Source organism: Microcaecilia unicolor, chromosome 9, assembly GCF_901765095.1.
Source record: "Microcaecilia unicolor chromosome 9, aMicUni1.1, whole genome shotgun sequence".
NCBI classification, from domain to species: domain Eukaryota; kingdom Metazoa; phylum Chordata; class Amphibia; order Gymnophiona; family Siphonopidae; genus Microcaecilia; species Microcaecilia unicolor.
This window is the reverse complement of record NC_044039.1, coordinates 180,672,256-180,694,128: the sequence shown is the minus strand read 5'-3', so window position 1 is coordinate 180,694,128 and position 21,873 is coordinate 180,672,256. Positions and strand designations below refer to the sequence as shown.

The 21,873-nt window shown below is 44.1% G+C and overlaps 1 protein-coding gene across 1 annotated transcript in view; it reads left to right on the top strand.

Moving 5' to 3' along the window:
- ESR2 (estrogen receptor 2) overlaps window positions 1-21,873 on the top strand; it is a 79,892-nt gene that overhangs the window by 37,143 nt on the left and 20,876 nt on the right. Inside the window, exons 6-7 of the mRNA XM_030214779.1 lie at window positions 6,932-7,070; window positions 17,319-17,452. Coding sequence (XP_030070639.1) covers window positions 6,932-7,070; window positions 17,319-17,452 — 273 coding nt within the window. The remainder of the gene's footprint in view (window positions 1-6,931; window positions 7,071-17,318; window positions 17,453-21,873) is intronic.

The following is a 21,873-nucleotide window of genomic DNA, read 5'->3' as shown; positions in this document are numbered from 1 at the left end:
TGCCGAGGCCCCCAGTCAGGGGACAGAAATGGCCATATGGTAAGTGAAACACTTGCCGCATGGCCATTTTCTGGTGGAGGCCTTACTGCCTCGGTAGGGACTCTGGCGGTAACTGGGCAGCGCACAGCACTGCCTGATTACCGCAGGGCACGCCCTCAGCGCTAGAAAATACAAAAGCATGTTCTAGCACCCTAGTTCCACTCACTAGAAGCCAGAATTACAGTAGGTCTCCTGATCGAGCCTGGCAGTAGGCCCGATTTGGCGTGCAGCAACGCGGTGGTACAGATCCTTAAGTGCGCAACCGCTAACCCCATTCTAGTCTTAGCCACAGTTCACTTGAATTTTCGAAAGTAAATGTGCAACTGCTAATCCCGCTGTAGTCTTGTCCACAAGAACATCTGATCAAATAATAGATAAAATATAAGTGTATACAGACTGTGAATTGGTTTGACAGTTTTTTTTTTTTTAACAGACAGGTTCTGTGCCCTACCCATAGAAATACCTTTGAAACTTTCCTCCCTGTGCGTTTCATCTGAAGCTAGGAAAGAAATTAGTTTGGGTCGACGGGTTTTAATAATGCAGTTCGACATGTCGGCTGCGTTTGATTTCGCCCATCATGAGATGTTATTGAATCTTCAAACACATTATGGAGTGAGAGGTTCAGTGTGGAAGTGGTTTGGAGGAACAGATTTAAGAAGGGCCTGTCGAATTTATGGGTGTCTGAATGTGGAGTACCCCGGGGTTCACCCCTTTTCCTCATATTGTTCAACTTATTCATGTCTCAGCTATTCAACTGATGTCAGTTGGATTCGTTTCTTACATTTATGCTGACGATGTGACCATCCTTCTCCCTTTTGATAAAACACTTTCATCGATCTCTGAGTTAAGTGAAGAAGGTTTTGAAATTCTTTCTACTTGGGCAGCAGCTTTTAAATGAAAATTAAATAATGATAAGACTAAATTTTTGGTACTAGAAACTCAAATAAACCATTTCTGGAAACATCTTTAGCGATAAGCTGTTTTTCTAATTGTTTTTCTAATTGAAATGAGCTCCCTTTTAAGATTCTTGGAGTTACTTCTGACAGACATTTAACATTTAAACCCCAGATAAAATTGCTGACTAGGATTTTCTATATTTGAAGGAAGCTGACAAGAATTAGAGTAAGGGACTGAACCAACAATCTGTAAACTGTGAAATTAAAATAGGATTTATTTCAGCTTGATTATTGCAATGCAATTTACATGGGTTTAAATGAATGCCTTATAAAAACAAACTACAAACGTTGTAAAATACCGCTGCATTTTTAGTTCTTCAAGATACGAACCAGCCTTTCTTCTGCTGATAAAGCTTCATTGGCTTCCAATAAAAGCACAAATTATTTTCAAACTATGTTCAATGACTTTAAATTCTTTATGGTTTCTCACCAGTGCATTTGGTTAATTCATTTACCATGCAGGAATCTGGCTTTAGCTTGTAGATTGCTTTTGTTATTGCAATTTCCGAGTCCAAAAGACGTGAGTTATAAGACTTTTTTATTTAATGGAATGTTTTCTTACCAAGCTCCACATTGGTGAATTCATTACCTTCATTTATGTGACAAATACCTTGTTACATTCCATTCAGAAAGGCACTCAAAATTTATCTTTGTTGTTTTGTCTTTTATCTATAAGGAATGTTGATTTAAATGGAATTTTTCAGAGGTTTTTTTTTTTTAAACAATAGATTGAATTTTTATACTGAATCTTTTAACCTGTTATTTTGTATATCCTGGGGATGCCCAGTATCTTTTTTTTTTTTAATTATACATCACATTGAACTCTTTTTAGGGAACTTACAGGATAGAAGTATAAATTGTATTATATTGTATCATTGAGTACCATGATCCAAGGAGGTTTGATATTAGGCATGGCTGGACATTAAAGAATTCTCACAAATAAACAATCTGCAATGAATTTGTAGCTATAACCAAGAAACTATCAAACACATCACTCAAATATAGTGTCACAGTGGGGATTCAGATCTGAAAAATAAAGTATATCCAAATTTTTAAAATAGCCTCAGTATATCAGGGAGCCTGACTTTTATGCTCCACTATAAATATTACCATCACAGGCTTCCACCACCTTCCGAAAAAAAAAAACCCAGGAAGGTGGTGGAAGCCTGTGATGGTAATATTTATAGTGGAGCATAAAAGTCAGGCTCCCTGATATACTGAGGCTATTTTAAAAATTTGGATATTCTTTATTTTTCAGATCTGAATCCCCACTGTGACACTATATTTGAGTGATGTGTTTGCAGTGGCGTACCAAGGGGGTGGGGGCGGTCCGCCGCGGGTGCACGCCACTAGGGGGGTGCCACGCGCCTGTTGGCTCTTCGTTTTCATGCTCCCTTTGCCCCAGAACAGGTTACTTCCTGTTCCGGAGCAGAGGGAGCATGAAAACAAAGAGCCGGCAGGCGCGCGGCCCCCCCCCCCCAGCGGCGTGCACCCGGGGGGAGGTCTTTCGCCGGGGGATTGGGGGTTCTTTCGCCGGGGGGGGGGGGGGTGCTGCACCCAGGGGGGCGGGGCACATCGGCGATCTGCCCCGAGTGTCAGCCCCCCTAGGAACGCCACTGTGTATTTGATAGTTTCTTGGACATTGTGGTTAGGGTGGTGGACTTTGGTCCTGGGGAACTGAGGAACTGAGTTCGATTCCCGACACAGGCAGCTCCTTGTGACTCTGGGCAAGTCACTTAACCCTCCATTGCCCGCCGCATTGAGCCTGCCACGAGTGGGAAAGCGCAGGGTACAAATGTAACAAAAATAAATAAATAAAAATAAATTGAAGAAGCCTACTAAGGGTCACAGAAGAGGCAGTTTCAGTTCCTGGGCCAGGCTTCTGCATCCGGGTTGACTGTGGCTGGCCACGCTGCAGAGTAACATTGGCTTAGTGATGATGTTTACTGGTTGAACTTATTTTACTGGGCAACAGTGCCAAGAGTCTTCCACTGCAACTACTTGGATATCTGTTCCCCATTTCATCAACAGGCTATGGTCAGAGCCACAGACTGAAACATATGTACCAGAAGTTCCAACTAAACTGGAAGCCAAAAGGGACCGGAGGGCACTGTCAAGTCAAAATAAATAAATAGTTAGCAATGTTCTTATTTACCGGTTATTAAACTGGAAATATACTAATAACCTTCTAGTCCTATATATATATGTATTGTTTTCTGAACAGTCTGTAGTCCGAGGCATTCATTTCTGGAAATTTCCTTCTATTTTAAGAAAATATATAGGAGTAGGTTATTAGCATATTTACAGTTTACTAACCAGTAAATGAGTTCTTTCTGGAAGAGTAGGCTTAGAAGATTAAAACACAGTGAAACCAAAGACCTCAGAGGCTTTGGACAATGGTCCAATGAGCAGGATTTGAACATACTGTAGAATTTTGTGAAAATTGTGAATATTTGCCGTTATGAAGGCAGATAAGGGGGGAATGTTCTCAGTGTGTGCTCATCTGTCGCACTAGACAGAAAGGGAAGAAATGCATTTCGACCTGTTCTCTTCTTTTCATTGTACACCTTGTAATTAGGTGTCAGTTGTAGTATTTTAGCTGGCAGGGAACGCTGCAGTTTTCCTGAAGGGTTGTTAAGAATTTCTCATTTAAAAATACTCTCTTCAGAATGAAGCTACCTATCCAACTTTTAAATATTCTTATTCTTACGGTTCTGTAGTAGTTTCTCTCCTGTTTAGTCAGCTTAATTACAAATGGGCTTAGAGTGATGACTCTCAGTCTATGAGCTTTGAAAATGCGCATCACACTGAGGGACAGAGAGAGTATTAACAAAGTTCCATAGTAACGTATGTAACTTAGGACCCGATGATCAATTCCCCGCGCTGTTCTGAAACAGCACAGTAAAAATAGCGCTGGAACAACACGGAGAATTAACTTCTCAATGATCAACGCTAATAACTTGCAAATTTAGGCGCGTTATTAGCATTGATCACCTGGGGAAAGTGCGGGAGGATTGCGCCTGGGCATATGCTCAGGCACAATCCTCCCACACTTGTTTGACAGGTCCATGCTGTCAAAAAACTAAAAAAAGTCCCGAACCTGTCACACATTCCAAGAGGCATCCATACTGGAAGCCTCACCCAGCGCATCCCAGGATGCAATGGACAGGGCGCCACCATTTTGCCATCTGAAGGTATGGGAGGAGGGTTCAGGGCTGCTAGACAACTTGGGGGTGTAGGGGCTTGGGGGTGGGCACTAGGCAACCAGGATCTTGCCTTTGGGGAAGGTCTGAGGGTCCACTGGACACCCAGGACTGATGGTGACAGCGGGTGGAATAGCGCCTTAACCCTAACGTAAGCTCAGAGCTCGCATAGGGTTAAGGCACTATTACATCCATAAGACCAGAGTGCAATTCTCAGATCATACGGGCGGAGTACCGAAGACCTACATTTAAATGAGCTCTGCAGTATTCCCTGGCGCGCTCATGCTTGACCTCTCCAATCATGCTCCGCTGGTAAATGCAGGTGCTAGTCCGGTGCTAGTTGCCTCTGGCACCTGCATTTACCTTTGATCATCGGGGCATAAGTGAGTGAGAGAGATGGTGAGAAACAGAGAGATGATGAGGCTCATTTTCAAAGCACATAGACTTACAATCTCAATGTGTTCCCTTTTCATCTCTCTCTCTCTCTCTCTCTGTCACACACTCTCTGTATGTGCTCTTTCATCTTTCTCTCTCTCTGTCTCTTTCTCTCTCACTCTCTCTTGTGTTTCCCCTTTCATCTCTCAATCTCTCTCTCTCTCTTGCCTCATTCCCTTTCATCTCTCTCCCTCCCTCTCTCTTTCTATCTCAGCAGCTGATGTACTAGAACACATGGCTAAGCTATACGCAAAGCCTCCTATGGTTTGTGTTGTTGCAGCCACCCTGTGCACAGAGTTTAGCGCACAGGAAAACTGTGTGCAAAGAGTTGCATAGCCATCGATTGACTGCTCATTTAAATCCAATGGTAGAGTAAGAGTAGTGAGGCTGATGCCTGACGGATTTCTTCGGTCAGTGTCCCGCAAATGGCGAAGGACTGAAAGAAGATTAGCCAAATTCAGCATGGGGGAACTGAGACCGATGCCGGTCAGACGTCTTTGGTCTTTGTCCCGCAAATGGCAGAAGACAGGTGAAGCTTCGGCAATTCCATTGTTGTAGATCACTTGATAGTCACATGCTGTGAGTTGAGGGTGATGTGCAGCTCAGGGGGGAGGGAAGTCATCTTGATTGGTAAATTGAATACTGTCAGCAATACTTGAGAATGATATGTAGTTATAACCAAGACTCATCATGTTTTTGGTGCCTAAAGCAGGGGCGTAGTCAGACACCCAATTTTGGGTGGGCCTGGGCCCAAGATGGGTGAGCAGAAGAACTCCGCCTTGTCCCACAAGTGATTTGGTCTCTCCCTCTCTCACCTGCATACCATATGGTCTCTCAAGCATTTCCCCCACCCCCGCATACCTTTTAAATAGCAGATTTTCACCAGCAGCCTGCAGCAACTAATACACACTACTCATGTTGGCCCCACAGCATGTATCAGTTGCTGCTCGCTGCAGGTGAAGATCTGCTATTTACAAGGTATGCAGCAGAGAGAGTTGTTGGCAGTTTTCGCTGGTGGGGCTTGGCAATGCACAGAAATGATGTGAATAGTACTATTGACGTCGAGGCACTCCATAGTTGACTGCTTAATTCCTGAGTTTTAAGGAAGTCCCATAACCACATTTTCTTTTGGTTTTTAATCGAGTGACAACCGAAGAAGATTTGTTTGACCCCTGATGCAGGCTTTGATGCCGAAACACGGCCGTGTCGGGTTGTTATTTATCAATAGTTTCTTGGATTTCCTCCACACTTGTCCTCATTTTTTCGTTTTCATTGTCTTTGATTTGCGTGAGGATTTTCCTCCCCGCTTTTTGTTGCTTAATTGAAATTTACACATGCATTTTTAGTCACAAGGCTCTGAAAATTAGGCTCAGATTTGGTGTATTCTGTAATAATGCACATAGTTTTTAGAAATGCTCATAACCCACCCATGGCCATGCCCCCTTTTTCAACTATGCAACTTAGAATTTAGGCGAAGCATGTTATAGAATACACTTACCGAGTTGTGCTCCTAAATTTCAATTAATGCCAATTAGTGCTGATAATTGCTTAACATCCAATTAACAGCACTGATTAGCTAGTTAACCAATTAAGTTATGTGTAATGTTATAGAATATGCTTCGATTTCCATGCCGAATTTTAGAATATAGAATGTAGAGGTAAGTGTATTCTATGAATGGCACCTAACATTCTGCACTGTTTACAGAATAACGCATAGCATGTTATTTTTTCAGTGGCGATTTTTAGGCGCTATTTATAGAATTTGATCCCCGATGCATAACCCAACATTTGCATATTGTGGCTTATGTGCATGCAGGGCTCCTCCCAGGTTCCAGTACAATCTCTGTGCAAAGTATCGATTCTCCAACCAATGCACACCCAAAGAAGTAGAACGTAAACATGCTTTCCTGGCGACTAGTTTTGCTGCCCTGGGTTTTTATGCAAATAATGTGTGTGTAAAGAATGGGTGCGATTTGTTTACCGCACTGGATGTAAACATTTTGTTTACATGTGTGGTAGGAAACTGTGCGCTGTTCTTCATTGCACAGCTGTAACACATGGCTTTCTGCACGATTATGGACACTTAGGGCTTCTTTTACTAAGCTACACTAGCAATTCTCACGTGGCAAATGAGAGGAAACTCATAGAAATTGAATGGGCTTCTTCTCAGTTGTCGCACCAGGAATCATTAGTGCGACTTAGTAAGAGCCCCTTAGTCTGGCATAGTTAAATCACTGATCTGTTTTATTTTCACAAAAGAACAAGTATATGTGATAACAGTGAATTTGTTTTCTCTAGGCTTTGTGGAACTCTGTCTATATGACCAAGTCCGACTGCTTGAGAGCTGTTGGCTGGAAATTTTAATGGTGGGTCTAATGTGGAGGTCAATCGAGCATCCCGGAAAGCTTATATTCGCAGCAGACCTTATTCTAGACAGGTGAGAAAATACCTAAGTCTAACTAGCTTTCCTAAATCCAGTTGGGATTGACTTTGATGATTATGGAGAGGCACTGAAGGATTGTCTCAGAGGAGCTCCCTGGAGCCTTTTTGGCCAGTGAGAGTTTCTGGGGCTACCTGTACATACCTTTTAGGTAGAGGGAAGAAGCAGTTTAAAAAGAAAAGAAGGGGAAATGTTATGACTAGGGGCATAGCCAGACACCCAATTTTGGGTGGGCCTGGGCCCAAGATGGGTGGCAGAAGAACTCCGCCTTGTCCCACAAGTGATTTAGTCTCTCCCTCTATCACCTGCATGCCATATGGTCTCTCAAATATCCCCCTCCCCCACATACCTTTTAAATAGCAGGTCCCACAGCCTTCTCTCTGATGCAAATTCTTGTTTCCGCATAGGCGGGAATGCATCAGAGGGAAAGCTGTGGGGCCGGTGAAAGCAGTATCAGTCACTGCTCACTGCAGGTGAAAATCTGCTATTTAAAAGATATGCAGGAGGGACAGTTGTTGGGAGCTTTCGGCTGGTGGGGCTTGGGATCCCTGTCAGCCACATCATAGGTGTGCTGCTACTGGGTGAACCTGAGCTCAAGGTGGATGGGCCTAGGCCCACCCAGGCCTACCCTTGGCTACGCCACTGGTTATGACTATTGGATTGTCTTAATATCATCATTTGGAAAAGGGTTGATGTTGATGAGGAAAGAGGGATGGAATCAGAAAGTGTCGACTAAAGATTTCACACCTGAAATTAGAAGAGAGGGTTTTTTAAAAAAAAACCCAAAACCTCAGGTCCTGAGCTGCTGCCTCATTTTAAGAAGCCAGAAGTAAGACACTGTCTGAACATTTAAACAGTGCTGAGATCAGCTCAAGGAATATGCTTTGTGAGAGCACACAAGAAAGAAAAAACAGCTGTTGGACTGGTTCTTTTTTTTTTTTTTTTACACTTAGCCACAGAAATCACAGTCAGTTCTTCTTGGCAATGAACTATGTTTATTATCCTTGAAAAGGTATTTGTAAGTTGAAATGGGTCCAAAAAGCATTCACACCTAGACCGAGAGATGGTAGAGTAGAAATGGGAACAGTGACAAGGGGAGGGGTCACCATACAAGTGGTTGTGTTTACAGGGCCGCCGAGAGAATGGGCCGGGCCTGGGACAAGGCCGCCCCTAAGGGGGGCCCGGTGCCACAGTCCCACCCGCCACCGGGCCGGGCCCCGACGTCAGACGCACAGAAGCCCTGCAGAGTACAGCGAAGATCAGCTGAGAGGAGCGCGTCTGTGTGGGCCGCGCACACCGGAGTCAGAAGACAGCACTTCTGCTGGCGGGGGTTCGGGTGGAAGGGGCCCGGTGGCAGTGTCGGGTAGGACTGCGGCGCCGGGCCCCCCTTGGAGGCCTGGGCCCCGGGAATTTTGTCCCCCCTGTCCCCCCCTCTCGGCAGCCCTGTGTGTTTATGGCTGGCAGTTTGGTCTTTCTCTGCCATCATCTAAGAATATAACCCATCAGTCCATTCAGTCTGTCCAATATTTCCTGCTCACGCTGCTATCATGTTTTATCATTAAGAAATCGAACATGAGTAAGAAACAGATGAGAAAGGTCAGTGGAGGCACACAAAAAAAGTAAATATTCAAAGCAGGCAGTGAGCTTTTTTTAAGGACCAGCACGGCATTCAAAAAACAATATATATGGGTAGGCATTGACACTGAATATTTGTGGAGAGCACTTTCCACTGTCAGTTAGTGTATAGGGTGATGTTTAGCTACCAAGATAGCTGAGCAGTTAATGCTCTGGCACTATCCGGATAGTTCTGGGGTGGAGCGAGGGAGAAGCTCTCCTAAATTAATGTTGCTATTTGTGCATGTGCACTTACCAACATCTATTTTGTAGGTGGTAAGGGCTCATATGCTACTTCTTGCACAGTAATGTAGATGCAGCATAGGAACGCCCCCCTCTCTGCCCCTGACATGCCCCTCCAACAAAAAGTATTAAAAATTCAGAGCGTGCTTATTAGCATGTGGCTTTTACCTCAGGACTCCTGTGCATGTTCCACAGTAGGCCATTTTAAGCTGCGGTAAATGCACAGTAAAAGGGCCCCTTAGTGCTGTGCATTTCTGACTGAAATAGCATTATAAAATCATTGTTCAGGAAGCTACAGAGAATAATGTTACATATGTGAAACAGCGTAAAACACAGGTACTGTTTCAGTATGGCTCAGCTGCTCTTCAGATGTTCTATTCATGACATTATATGGTAAAAAAAAGTAAAATTAAATATTTTTACTTTAAAAATGTGGCAAGAAAATGGCCATTTGTGGGCGTTTAGTGATGGTTAGTATTCGGTAGGTCAACCTGTACTCTTGCAGATTGCTTTTCACTGTTATGGTCATTGAATGGACCAGCAAAGACCTTGGAGATAATTGAACTGGTATGTGAATGATGTTTGTTTACAAGGGGGGTATTTTACAAAGCGTTGGTAAGCCCAATGCGGGCTTACTGAACGCTAAATCAGGACTACCGCTGGCCCATGTTGCATGTGCAAATCCAGTCGTATTCTGGATTTGCACATGCAGCCTAATTAGTTAACAAGCCAATAATTGTCACTTAACAAGCAATTATTGGCATTAATTATAATTTACGAGCAAAACTAAGTGTATTCTATAATGTGACGTGCGTAAATTCTAAGTCGCATAGTTGAAACGTGGCCATGGGCAGGTCATGGACATTTCTCAAATATGTGCACGTGGTTAAAGATTACACACAGTCCACACCTAATTTAGGTGTTGGGATTTACTCCAAGTTCTACTTGGCGTAACTGCCCGCAACTATTTGTGCGGACAGATGCTCAGCGTATTCTATAATCCACACAGAAATTTTGGCATATTCTATAAAGTACGCCTACATTTAGGTGTGGGCCTAGGCGTATTTTATTTCAGCGCAGATTTTTCGGGTGCCATATATAGGATCTAGCCCTACGTGTCAGTTTTCAGTGACAAAAGCCCTTTCTACTGGGTATGTCAGATACCTCCCTACCACCAATAACTCGTGCTTTTTACGTACAAACTGATCCATGTAAGGAATCAGGGGAACCTTCTCAAGATGGTAGGGAGTTGAATTTGACTGCTTTTTTGGAGTCGTCATTAGAGGTTGTAACAAAGCGGGCAACTTTGTTGGTCTCATTTGCTTTGGAAATGGACAGAGATGCAGTACTGAGACACTCATTAAGACACTTGGATTCAAATTTTTTGGGGTCTAAAATAAGAATTTATCCTGACTTATCTAGAGAGACCCAAAAAAAGGCGTAAAGCCTTTTTGGCTTTGCGTACAAGAACTTTGGCAATAGGAGCTAACTTCCTGTTGAAATTTCCTTGTGTTTGTAGAATTGTATTTCAAGCTAAACAGTTTCAATTCTTTGACCCTAAACAATTGGAGGAATTTTTACTAAGTAGGGAAGAAGTAAATGTAGTGGTATAGCCCCATATGTTCACAGTTTAGCAGACTTGGAGGGAACACCCGGGATGGGCGTATCGTTTAATTTGTATTATCTAAAAATTTCCTTCAGATTACTATATAATCTTGCATCTTGGACTATTTCTTTAACTTGTGGTCGATAGTTTGGGAAACTTGAATTTAAGAATTTTTGTTGTTATATGTATAATTTCCAAGTAGTGTATTATCACTCATAATTGTAAATTTATGTTTGTTAAAAAGCTTAATTAAATAATAAAAAAAAAAGCCCTTTCTACCTGTTTGGAGACCAAAGTACTGTATTTTTCCCCACATCTTTCAAGTCTGTTTTGAATACTTTGCTCACTCGACTCTTTACTTCCTCTGTGCCTCTGTCAGCAACAGCTTATTTTTGCTTTACATCCCTTCAATCCACAATCCAGGCATCTTCTACCCACTGTAGATGGAGAAACTGTCACTCTATAGTTGTTAAACCAGTGACTGAGTAGCTGAGGTGAGATGAGCTTGAAGTCGGAATCATGAAACTGTGGTTAGCTGAAATTGGATCCACTTTTGCTACAGGATCCAGTTCTTCTTAGGTTTACTATTTGCTAAGCAGTGAACAATATGGATGCATATCCAGCGTACAAAATTAGTTGCATTTAGAAGACGAATGCCCATGGAAACACATACCAGTCGATATTCAGCCCATGGCAGTCAGCAGTTTTAAAATGCTGATTATTTTGGGCAGAATTAGCTCTAGATATTCAGTGGTGAGTCATATCTGGGCACCAGCATTGAATACCTGGAGCTAACTGATTATTTGCTAGCCACTGGGTCTGATGCGGGTGCTCACCAATGCACACCACACATACAGACTCCTTCCCTTGACCCTCCACACAAAACAACATTCCCACTCTTCTCCCCTCAGCATTCACTCCACTCAAACCCACCCACTCACCACTCTACCAGTCCCCACCCCCATCCAAACAACTGCCCCTCAACAACAATGCCTTCCCCACCCCCCACTAATTCTAACCTACAATCCCAACTCCCACCTCCTCTCTGTAACTCTCTTCCTCGCTTCTGCCCCCTCCATGCCACCAGCCATCCGCAATCTTCACCACTGCTCGAGCTCGCCACCCCCTCAAGATTCCCCCTCCCACCCACCCACCTCTGAGGAAAGACTAGGATGGCCCCAGGCCCCATCCCCTCGCCTCTCATCCTTGTAGGCCCCCCTGGGCCTAACTTTGTGGGTCCCTGGGGGAAATGGGTAGGAGGGATGCACACTTACTCCTGCCTGGCGTGGCCCGCTCATCAAAATGGCTGCTGCAACCTCTATTGGCATCCTTGCAGTATTTCAAGTCTGTGTAACTGCTGATTGAGTTGTGGATCGCTTACTTTTAAGGCTGAAGTATGGTTTGTTCACCTAGGACATTGTCATTTTTGTGTGCAAAGCTGAAATTGTACTCCTGATGCAGGCAACTGCTGAAACGTGGACACGTTGGGTCTTTTGTTGATTTAATAAATGCTGTTTTGCCATGCTGGTGTTCCACTGTTTTCAGTGACACCTTGAACATTTTCGAATTGCTATGCAGCCTATGTGATTGCTCATCTAGATTATTGTAATGTAATATATGCAGGATGTTCTGAGAAATGAGGAAGTGATTACAGATCTTCCAAAATACTTCAGCTAGATTAATATGCCATACAAGAAAATGGGAACCAGCAACCCCATTTTTGAAAATTGCACTGCTTACCGATTGAGGCTTGCTCATTATTTAAATTATTTTCATAAATATTTAGAATCATCCATGGCTGTGGAACCACCTAATTTAATGTCATTAGTCCCTTCCTCTAGGACAGAGGTTCTCAACCAAGTCCTTGGGACACACCTAGCCAATCAGGATTACCACAATGAATACTCATGAGATAGATTTGCATACAGTTGAGGTAAGGCATGCAAATCTGTCTCATGCATATTGACTGTGGGTATCCTGAAATCCTGACTGGCTGGATGTGTCCAGAGGATTGGGTTGAGAACCTCCGCTCTAGGATATCCTGTACCACAAATCAACTGACCACCCACCAGGGTTGTCTTGGTGGGGCCGCATCGTGGCTGTTAGAATGAACATCTTACCCAGGTTATTATTTTTGTTCCAGACGTTGCCAATTCTGGTTCCCCCGTGGAATTTAGAAAGATACAAAGAGATATCTTGAGTTTCCTTTAGGTGGATAATGTACTGCAATTAAGCAGACAGGTGATATGGCGCTCGGTGGATCTAGGCAGGTGGGGAGTGCCCAACTTGGAATGGTACTATTGGGCAGCTCATTTGAAGCTTATTTCTGCCTGGAGCCAGGAGCATCCGACAGTTGTGGCACTTATGGATCAAGTCTTTGTGCGGGATTATAAATTGAAGGCAGTTTTGTGGGCCTCTCTTCCCTCCAGGGTGTATTTTCAGTTGACTGTTAACCCCTTTGTCCAACATCTGCTAACATTGTGGATCTCCCTTAGGTCTAGATTTCCAGCTGGAAGTCTAGAGTATCTTCCTCATATGCACACATTGGTAGGGACCCAGGGTTTTCTGTAGGAATTGGGCACCCTGTTGCTGATAGGTGGGCCACTGGGAGGCTGGTTTGCTTTAGGGATATGCTGGATACGGGCGAAATGTGCTCCTTTGGGGAGCTCAGAGAGCAGTATAACTTACCTGAGTCTGATGGCTTTTTCTATTTACAGGTTAAACATTTACAGGTTAAACTATTTACAGGTTAAACAGGAGTGAACAAACATGTGGACAAAGGGGAGTCGGTTGATATTGTGTATCTGGATTTTCAAAAGGCGTTTGACAAGGTACCTCATGAAAGGCTACAGAGGAAATTGGAGGGTCATGGGATAGGAGGAAATGTCCTATTGTGGATTAAAAACTGGTTGAAGGATAGGAAACAGAGAGTGGGGTTAAATGGGCAGTATTCACAATGGAGAAGGGTAGTTAGTGGGGTTCCTCAGGGGTCCGTGCTAGGACCGCTGCTTTTTAATATATTTATAAATGATTTAGAGATGGGAGTAACTAGCGAGGTAATTAAATTTGCTGATGACACAAAGTTATTCAAAGTCGTTAAATCGCGACAGGATTGTGAAAAATTACAAGAGGACCTTACGAGACTGGGAGACTGGGCGGCTAAATGGCAGATGACGTTTAATGTGAGCAAGTGCAAGGTGATGCATGTGGGAAAAAAGAACCCGAATTATAGCTACGTCATGCAAGGTTCCACGTTAGGCGTTACAGACCAAGAAAGGGATCTGGGTGTCGTCGTCAATAACACACTGAAACCTTCTGCTCAGTGTGCTGCTGCGGCTAAGAAAGCGAATAGAATGTTGGGTATTATCAGGAAAGGTATGGAAAACAGGTGTGAGGATGTTATAATGCCGTTGTATCGCTCCATGGTGCGACCGCACCTTGAGTATTGTGTTCAATTCTGGTCGCCGCATCTCAAGAAAGATATAGTAGAATTGGAAAAGGTGCAGCGAAGGGCGACTAAAATGATAGCGGGGATGGGATGACTTCCCTATGAAGAAAGACTAAGGAGGCTAGGGCTATACAGCTTGGAGAAGAGACAGCTGAGGGGAGACATGATAGAGGTATATAAAATAATGAGTGGAGTGGAACAGGTGGATGTGAAGCGTCTGTTCACGCTTTCCAAAAATACTAGGACTAGGGGGCATGTGATGAAACTACAGTGTAGTAAATTTAAAACAAATCGGAGAAAATTTTTCTTCACCCAACGTGTAATTAAACTCTGGAATTCGTTGCCGGAGAAAGTGGTGAAGGCGGTTAGCTTAGCAGAGTTTAAAAAGGGGTTGGACGGTTTCCTAAAGGACAAGTCCATAAACCGCTACTAAACGGACTTGGAAAACTCCAAAATTCCAGGAATAACATATAGAATGTTTGTACGTTTGGGAAGCTTGCCAGGTGCCCTTGGCCTGGATTGGCCACTGTCGTGGACAGGATGCTGGGCTCGATGGACCCTTGGTCTTTTCCCAGTATGGCATTACTTATGTACTTATGTATAAACAGGGTGGTTGAGAGATGACCCAGATGATTATGAACACTTTGAAAATCTGTGGGGATCTATGGGGAAAATAAGGGGAACGGTTTCCATTCTTTATAAGTTCATTAGGGGCACAGATTTTCACAAACATTCATATACGTCTCAGTGGGAACAGGATTTGAATATGGAGTTCACTCTGAATGAATGGAAAGCAATAATTTTGGAGGTTAAAAAAGCCTCGATATGTGCACTTTTGAAAGAAAATGCTTTTAAAGTTCTTACACAATGGTATTACACGCCTGTGCGACTTCACGCCATGTATCCAGCGGTGTCCCACCAGTGTTGGCGTTGTGGGGATGAGATTGGAACCTTTATACATATCTGGTGGTCTTGTGAGTGGATAAAGCCCTTCTGGAAGAGAGTGGTGTCTCAGATAGCAACTCATACCGGCAGTCCTTTTCCTTGTGAACCACAATGGTGCTTGTTGGGATTGGGTAACAAGCCTGGTTTAAAGTGGCAACGACGTCTCAAGAGAATGTGTTTAGCAGCTGCTAAAAGCGTTACAGCAAGTCACTGGAAGCAATCCGTGGAACCATCTGAATTGGATTGGACTTTGACACACCAAACACTAAAATTCAAAGCTGAACAAAGCACGCCTAAATATTTCATTGTTTAACTGTAAGTTTAGTATGAATTTGCCTATCCCACATCAAAAAGCTGTATGCAGCACATCAGTCCAAAAGGCATTGAGAACAAAATACAAGTGTTCATAAGGGCTAATCACAGAGGACCTCTTCTTCTCTTTACTGTGGCTGCCTGAGCTTATGACAAAACAGGAAGTTAATTCAGAGAGGCGGCCGCAGTAAAGGGAAGAGACGGGTGCTGGTGGTGGCAGGGCAGCATATGGGTGTCACTGCCAGGTTTGGAACGCCACTGTGACAAGTTAAATGCCGCGAAGCCGCCCCCCCCCCCAAGATGCCGCCTTTGAAGATTGCTACCTGAGGCCCCCGCTTCAGGTGGCCTAATGGTTGGGCTGCCCCTGCTATCAAGTGTGTCACTACAAAAAAAAGTTGAAAGCCACTGGCCTAGATTTATGAGCCTTATGCTGAAAATCAGTGCTAAAGTCATAACTTCTTTTCCCCACCCCTGTTGCCACCTACTTTTTATGCTCTAAAATTAAGAGTTCAGTGAAATTTAGAGTAAACATTTAAGCACTCAGCCCTAGCACATTTTCAAAGAGACCAATTTATTTATTTATTTATCCAACTTGCTATACCCCGTTAACTAACTAGCAGACGTAGGCAGTTTACAATGCTAAAAATTACAATATATAAGAGCAGAAGTGTAGCCAGGTTGTGATGCCAGGGAGAGCGGAGAGGCGTGCACACACACTGCGTAGGTGCGACGGACCACCTGAAAAATAAGCATCGTTGCCATTTGAAATCATATGGGGGAGCGGTCACTCCTTTGACGCCCCAACTAGCTAGGCCTCTGCATAAGAGAGAGAGAAAGGAACTACAGTGAGAACAGATAAGGATATCCATGCATTCTCTCACAATTGTACCAAGGATAGACTGGGGAAAAGAAAGTTTAAAGGGTGAGAAAACTAGGCAAAAGGAAAAATGGGAGGGGGAGGGCAAGGCAATCAAAATACCCAGAGAAGTGCATAACTCTCAGGAGCATAAATCCTTTGACTATTAAGCTCATAATTGGTATTTTATGCTAGGTTTTCTGCATTTAGTTCTTCACAGAGTTCAGCTTTGTTTATTCAACTTCAGTTTTTCTCTCTGTTATGAGAAGCATAATACAAAACTTGGAAGATGGTTGAAGTGTCTTATGTTACTTCAGTAAAAAAGGTATCAGCTTATATATTTGCTTTGTATTTATTAACCTGTATTTCTCTACATTGAAGCAGGAGTAACACACAACCAGGGGCGTAGCCAGACAACAGATTTTGGGTGGGCCTAGGCAAGAATTGGGTGGGCACCAAGTGTTTCCCCCCCCCCCCCCCCAAAAAAAAAAAAAAATTATCTCAGCTGGTGGGAAAACGCTTCTTTCCACCTTGGCAGCAGGCATGCACTGAAAACTGAGCATGCGCAGGTGCCGGTGTTGTGGAGAGTAGCATTTTCGTTACCATCAGGGGGAAATCGTCAGCTGGCGGATTCCCACCAGTTACCACTAAACATGTGCTACTATTGGGTGGACCTGAGCCATAAATGCCCACCTGTGGCTACGCCACTGCACACAACCACACTACTGTACCAGCACTGTCACTAAATCCTTCACAGCACACTCTTAAGTACACAGTACCAACGTCATGCCATGCCAATATAGGCTGCAAATGTAAAACAAAAATATTTGTTCGCTCAATGTTTGTTTTATATAGTGTTTGCATTTCGCTGCCACTTGACAGTACAGTGAAAAAATCAGAGAGGTTCCCGTTTGGTTGTTTCTAGGCGAGTCGGAGCCTAGGTACAATCACCTTGGAAGACGTTAGCAGTGCCTTGCCTTTTCCAAGAATGTCTAGTTGCACCTTCTCTGCTGTGGGATGCTGTGGCTTGCCTACCCCTCTGGTGCCTATTTTACAAAGGTCTGCTCCCCCAGACGTCAAAACCTAGGCATGGCTCTGGTGAAATTATCACACAGGAGCAATTGATATTGAGGCTTCTTAAGAGGAGAGACTCGGGTATAACATAACATTTGCATTTTTATCGAGTTGGCTGGAACTGACGTGCTGCATGTGCTCTGACAGGGACGAAGGAAAATGTGTTGAGGGAATTCTGGAAATTTTCGACATGCTGCTGGCTGCAACTTCAAGGCTTCGAGAGCTGAAGCTACAGCACAAGGAGTATCTCTGTCTCAAGGCCATGATCCTCCTTAATTCCAGTGAGTACAGATGTTGGCTTCCGAGGTGTGTCAGATCATTCAGTATATGTATAGGTTATTGCTCAATAAGGTGCTTTTTGAAGTTACAAATAATGTTACAGATGTGAGAAAAAATATAATATAATCATCTTTTTTTCCAGAAATGTGGTTTTAGAAGTTTAATCCACTTTATTCTCAATATATGTTTGCCCTACATCTTAAAATTACAGAGGTCCTTAACCACTGGTGCCTGCACCCCCAAGGAATGAAGGAAGAGGTCATTCGAGGTGCCAAGAAGGGTCTTGAAATCTGAGGCAATATATTTAAACTTTCCAGACAGAGTGAAGGCAGTTATTAGGACAGTTATTGATAATATAACTCTGTACTGCTGTAATTTTAGTGACATGTTACCAGTTAAGACTGTTAGCGGTTGACATATGTAGCTGTCAGTAATCACTAGTAGACCAGTGGTTTAAGAAGGGGGAGCGAGGGTTTTATTGATCAGTTAAAGGTGTGAGGGAACAAAAAAGAAAATCAAGGGAAATTCCCTACATCAGGGGTTCTTAACCTTTATTATTATTATTTTTTACAATGCTCAAATGAGCCATAATGCCAAGAACAACACAAGAGTTTTCTGGAGATTTCTGTTGACATTCGGGCATGGCAATTCTTTTTTCAGATTTATAACTTCCTTATTTCTGATCTTTAGCTCTATAGATTAGACTAACAGGTTTATTTTTGAAAGAGAATGACACCCATCTTTCGACACAAATTGGAAGATGGGCGTCCTCCTCACAAGGTCACCCAAATTGGTATAATCGAAAGCCGATTTTGGGCGTCCCCAACTGCTTTCCGTTGCAGGGACGACCAAAGTTCCCGGGGGCGTGTCGGAGGTTTAGTGAAGGCGGGACTTGGGCGTGCCTAACACATGGGCGTCCTCAACCCATAATGGAAAAAAAAAGGCGTCCCTGACGAGCATTTGGACGACTTTACCTGGTCCAGTTTTTCTTACGACCAAGGCATAAATAGGTGCCTGAACTGACCAGATGACCACCGGAGGGAATCGGGGATCAACAGTGGCGGGGCGGTCCGCCCCGGGTGCACGCTGCTGGAGGATGCAGAGAGCAGCCACATGCCTGTTGGCTCTGCTGGTTCCCTGCTTCCTCTGCCCCAGAACAGGTTACTTCCTGTTCCGGGGCAGAGGGAGCAGGGAGCCAGTGGAGCCGACAGGCATGCGGCTGCTCTCTACACCCTCCAACAGCCAAGAATGCACCCGGGGAGGGGGGTGTCATTGCGCCAGGGGGGGGCTTGATGCGCTGGGGAGGGGGGTGTCATTGCGCCGGGGGGGGGGGGGGGGGGTGTCATGCTGCGCGGCGATCCACCCCGGGTAGCAGCCAACCTTGCTACGCCACTGGGGATCAATTCCCCTTACTGAACTGGAGTAGCCGCTTAGTGGTTAGTGCAGTGGACTTTGATCCTGGGGAACTGAGTTTGATTCCCACTGCAGCTCCTTGTGACTCTGGGCAAGTCACTTAACACTCCATTGCCTCTGGTACAAAATAAGTACCTGAATATGTGTAAACCACCTTAAATGTAGTTGCAAAAAAAAAACCTCAGAAAGGCGGTATATCAAGTCCCCTTTCCCTTCCTTTACTCCCCAAGTGGTCAATAACCCCCTCCCACCCTCAAAAAAAACATCTTTAAAAATCTTTTGTGCCAGCCTCTATGCCAGCCTCAAATGTCATACTCAGGTCTATCGCAGCAGTATGCAGGTCCCTGGAGCAGTTTTAGTGGGTGCAGTGCACTTCAGGCAGGCAGACCCAGGCCCATCCCCCCTACCTGTTACATTTGTGGTGGTAAATGTGAGCCCTCCAAAACCCACTAGAAACCCACTGTACCCACATCTAGGTGCCCCCCTTCACCCGTAAGGGCTATGGTAGTGGTGTATAGTTATGGGTAGTGGGTTTTGGGAGGGGGGTTTGGGGGGCTCAGAACACAAGGTAAGGGAGCTGTGTACCTGGGAGCTTTTTATGAAGTCCACTTCAGTGCCCCCAAGGGTGCCCAGTTGGTGTCCTGGCATGTGAGGGGGACCAGTGCACTATGAATGCTGGCTCCTCCCACGACCAAAGGGCTTGCATTTGGTCGTTTCTGAGATGGGCGTCCTTGGTTTCCATTATGGCCGAAAATCAGAAACGACCAAATCTAAGGATGACCATCTCTAGGGACGACCTAAATGTCAAGATTTGGGCATCCTCGACCGTATTATCAAAACTAAAGATGGACGACCATCTTGTTTCGATAATACGGGTTTCCTCGCCCCTTCGCGGGACGTCCTGTGAGGACATCCTCAGGAAAACTTGGGTGTCCCTTTCAATTATGCCCCTCCACGGGTCCCTTTTACTAAGCCGCATATGAGGCATATTTTCAAAGCACTTTGGGAGGCTAAGTTCCATAGGTTTCTATGGAACTTTGGGAGGCTAAGTGCTTTGAAAATGAGCCTCATAGTCACCTATGTGTGCCCAACGCGCTCCAATTTGGAGCTACCGCTCAGCTACCACGTGACTTGGGTGATAATTTCATTTTGTACATGCGTCCAGTAGGCGCGCTGGAAATTTTCTGGCACACGGCACTAACCGGGCAGTAATCGGCATTGTACGCACGCTGATGATTACTGCCCCGTTAATGTGTGAGACCTTACTGCTAAGTCAATGGGCGGTGTAAGGTCTCAGGCCCAAAATGGACTCGCACCAATTTTCATTTTGCTGCACATCCATTTTTGGCCCCCCAAAAAAGACCTTTTTTGCAGGTGCACTGAAAAATGAACCTGCGCGCATCCAATACACCAGCAGCGCAGGCCACTTTTCAGCGCATCTTAGTAAAAGGACCCCTAAGGACCTGATATTTCAAAGGAATTATCCAGTAATGGTATATATAATCTGGATAATTCCCTTCGGCATGGATATTCAGTAACACTACATGGATCATGCCACTGAATATTCTTCCAGACCTCCTTAGCATTCTCTGGTTATGCCAGTGTGTGAGTGAAGCGAGGATAGAGCAGTAAGTTGTCCGGAGAGCAGCGATATCCAGACCACTACCCAGGTAACTATCCAGATAAAACGTAGAACAGAAAAAAATCGCTTTCCTAGCTTTATCTGTAGAGCTAGCTGGATAGTGGTTTGAATAACGCTACTATCTGGATAGTGGAAGCACTTGCCACATGGTCTAGATATTCAGCGCCATTTGCAATTCAGATAGAGATTCTGAATATCTGGAATATTTTTAAGTACCACAACCAGTGTTTAAAAAAAAAAACCTCACCAACCGTGGAGTTTAAATATTGGCCCATAGGCCAGTTTTCAGACTTTTCTGAGGTACTTGTAGGCCCGCAAGTAGTTTGTCTCTTTGAGCCTACAGGCCCATCCTCAAAGTGGCATTCCTCTGCATGTATCAAGTACCAAGGTAAAACAGATATTAGGATTTTGAAATCAATTCCTTCTACCTCCTTTGCCAGCCTCATGTTAACCCTGCCAGTGGCACCATCACTTTCTTGAAGGTTCATTCCCCTCAAGGGAATCCTTAGTTACCACAGAAATGCATTGAAAATTGCCTTCTAAAGGAACATGGCCATAGCTGGTAAAACTGGAATTAAGAGATAGCTGTTATTTGTTTACAGTCGACCAGAGTCAGTGAGAATATATGATGTGAAGCAACTGGATTGGCTTATGCCCCTCTGTTGGGTCTTTAACAGCTGCTCATGCATCAGGTTCCATTAATCTCTGATGCGTTACAGCTATAAATGAAGGTCAGCCACCAACATGTTGTAAATCACATCCCTACCCCTTTCAGGTTTTTGTGGAAAATATTTAAAAGGCAGTTAATAGATGGAAATGATGATATATCAAGTTCTAATATACAGAGACTCATTCCCATTTCAGTGACCCAACCTTTAAGCTGTTTTTGTGGCATTCCCATACAGTAGGAAAGAAATGGGTACAATTCAAAACCTAACATCCTAAGATGAGCACTTTAAAGCAAAATATAGAAAAATACCTAACAGCCCACTTTAAGGGGAGGCAAAGAAGTATCATAATAGGAAAATAACAATTCCACTCTTGATTTCCATAAAAAAACACCAAATCCACCCTTAATTCCCCCTTCCAAATCAGTAAATGGCAGCCGAAGTTAGGTGCGTTATGGTCTGTGCTAAATTAGTATTCTGTAAATGGCGCTCTTTGCAGAGTGCCCTTTACAGAATACTAGTTTGGTGCACTTCTTGCACTTGACAAAACTTAGTTTCTTCACCTTCTGTCAGTTAAGAACCATCTGCCGCAATCTTTTTGACCGTGATCAATTTCATGCTCTTATTCTTTTCATTCTTCCATTAGATTATTGCAGTATTATCTACATGGGTCTTCCGTGAACCACACTTAAGAAGTTAC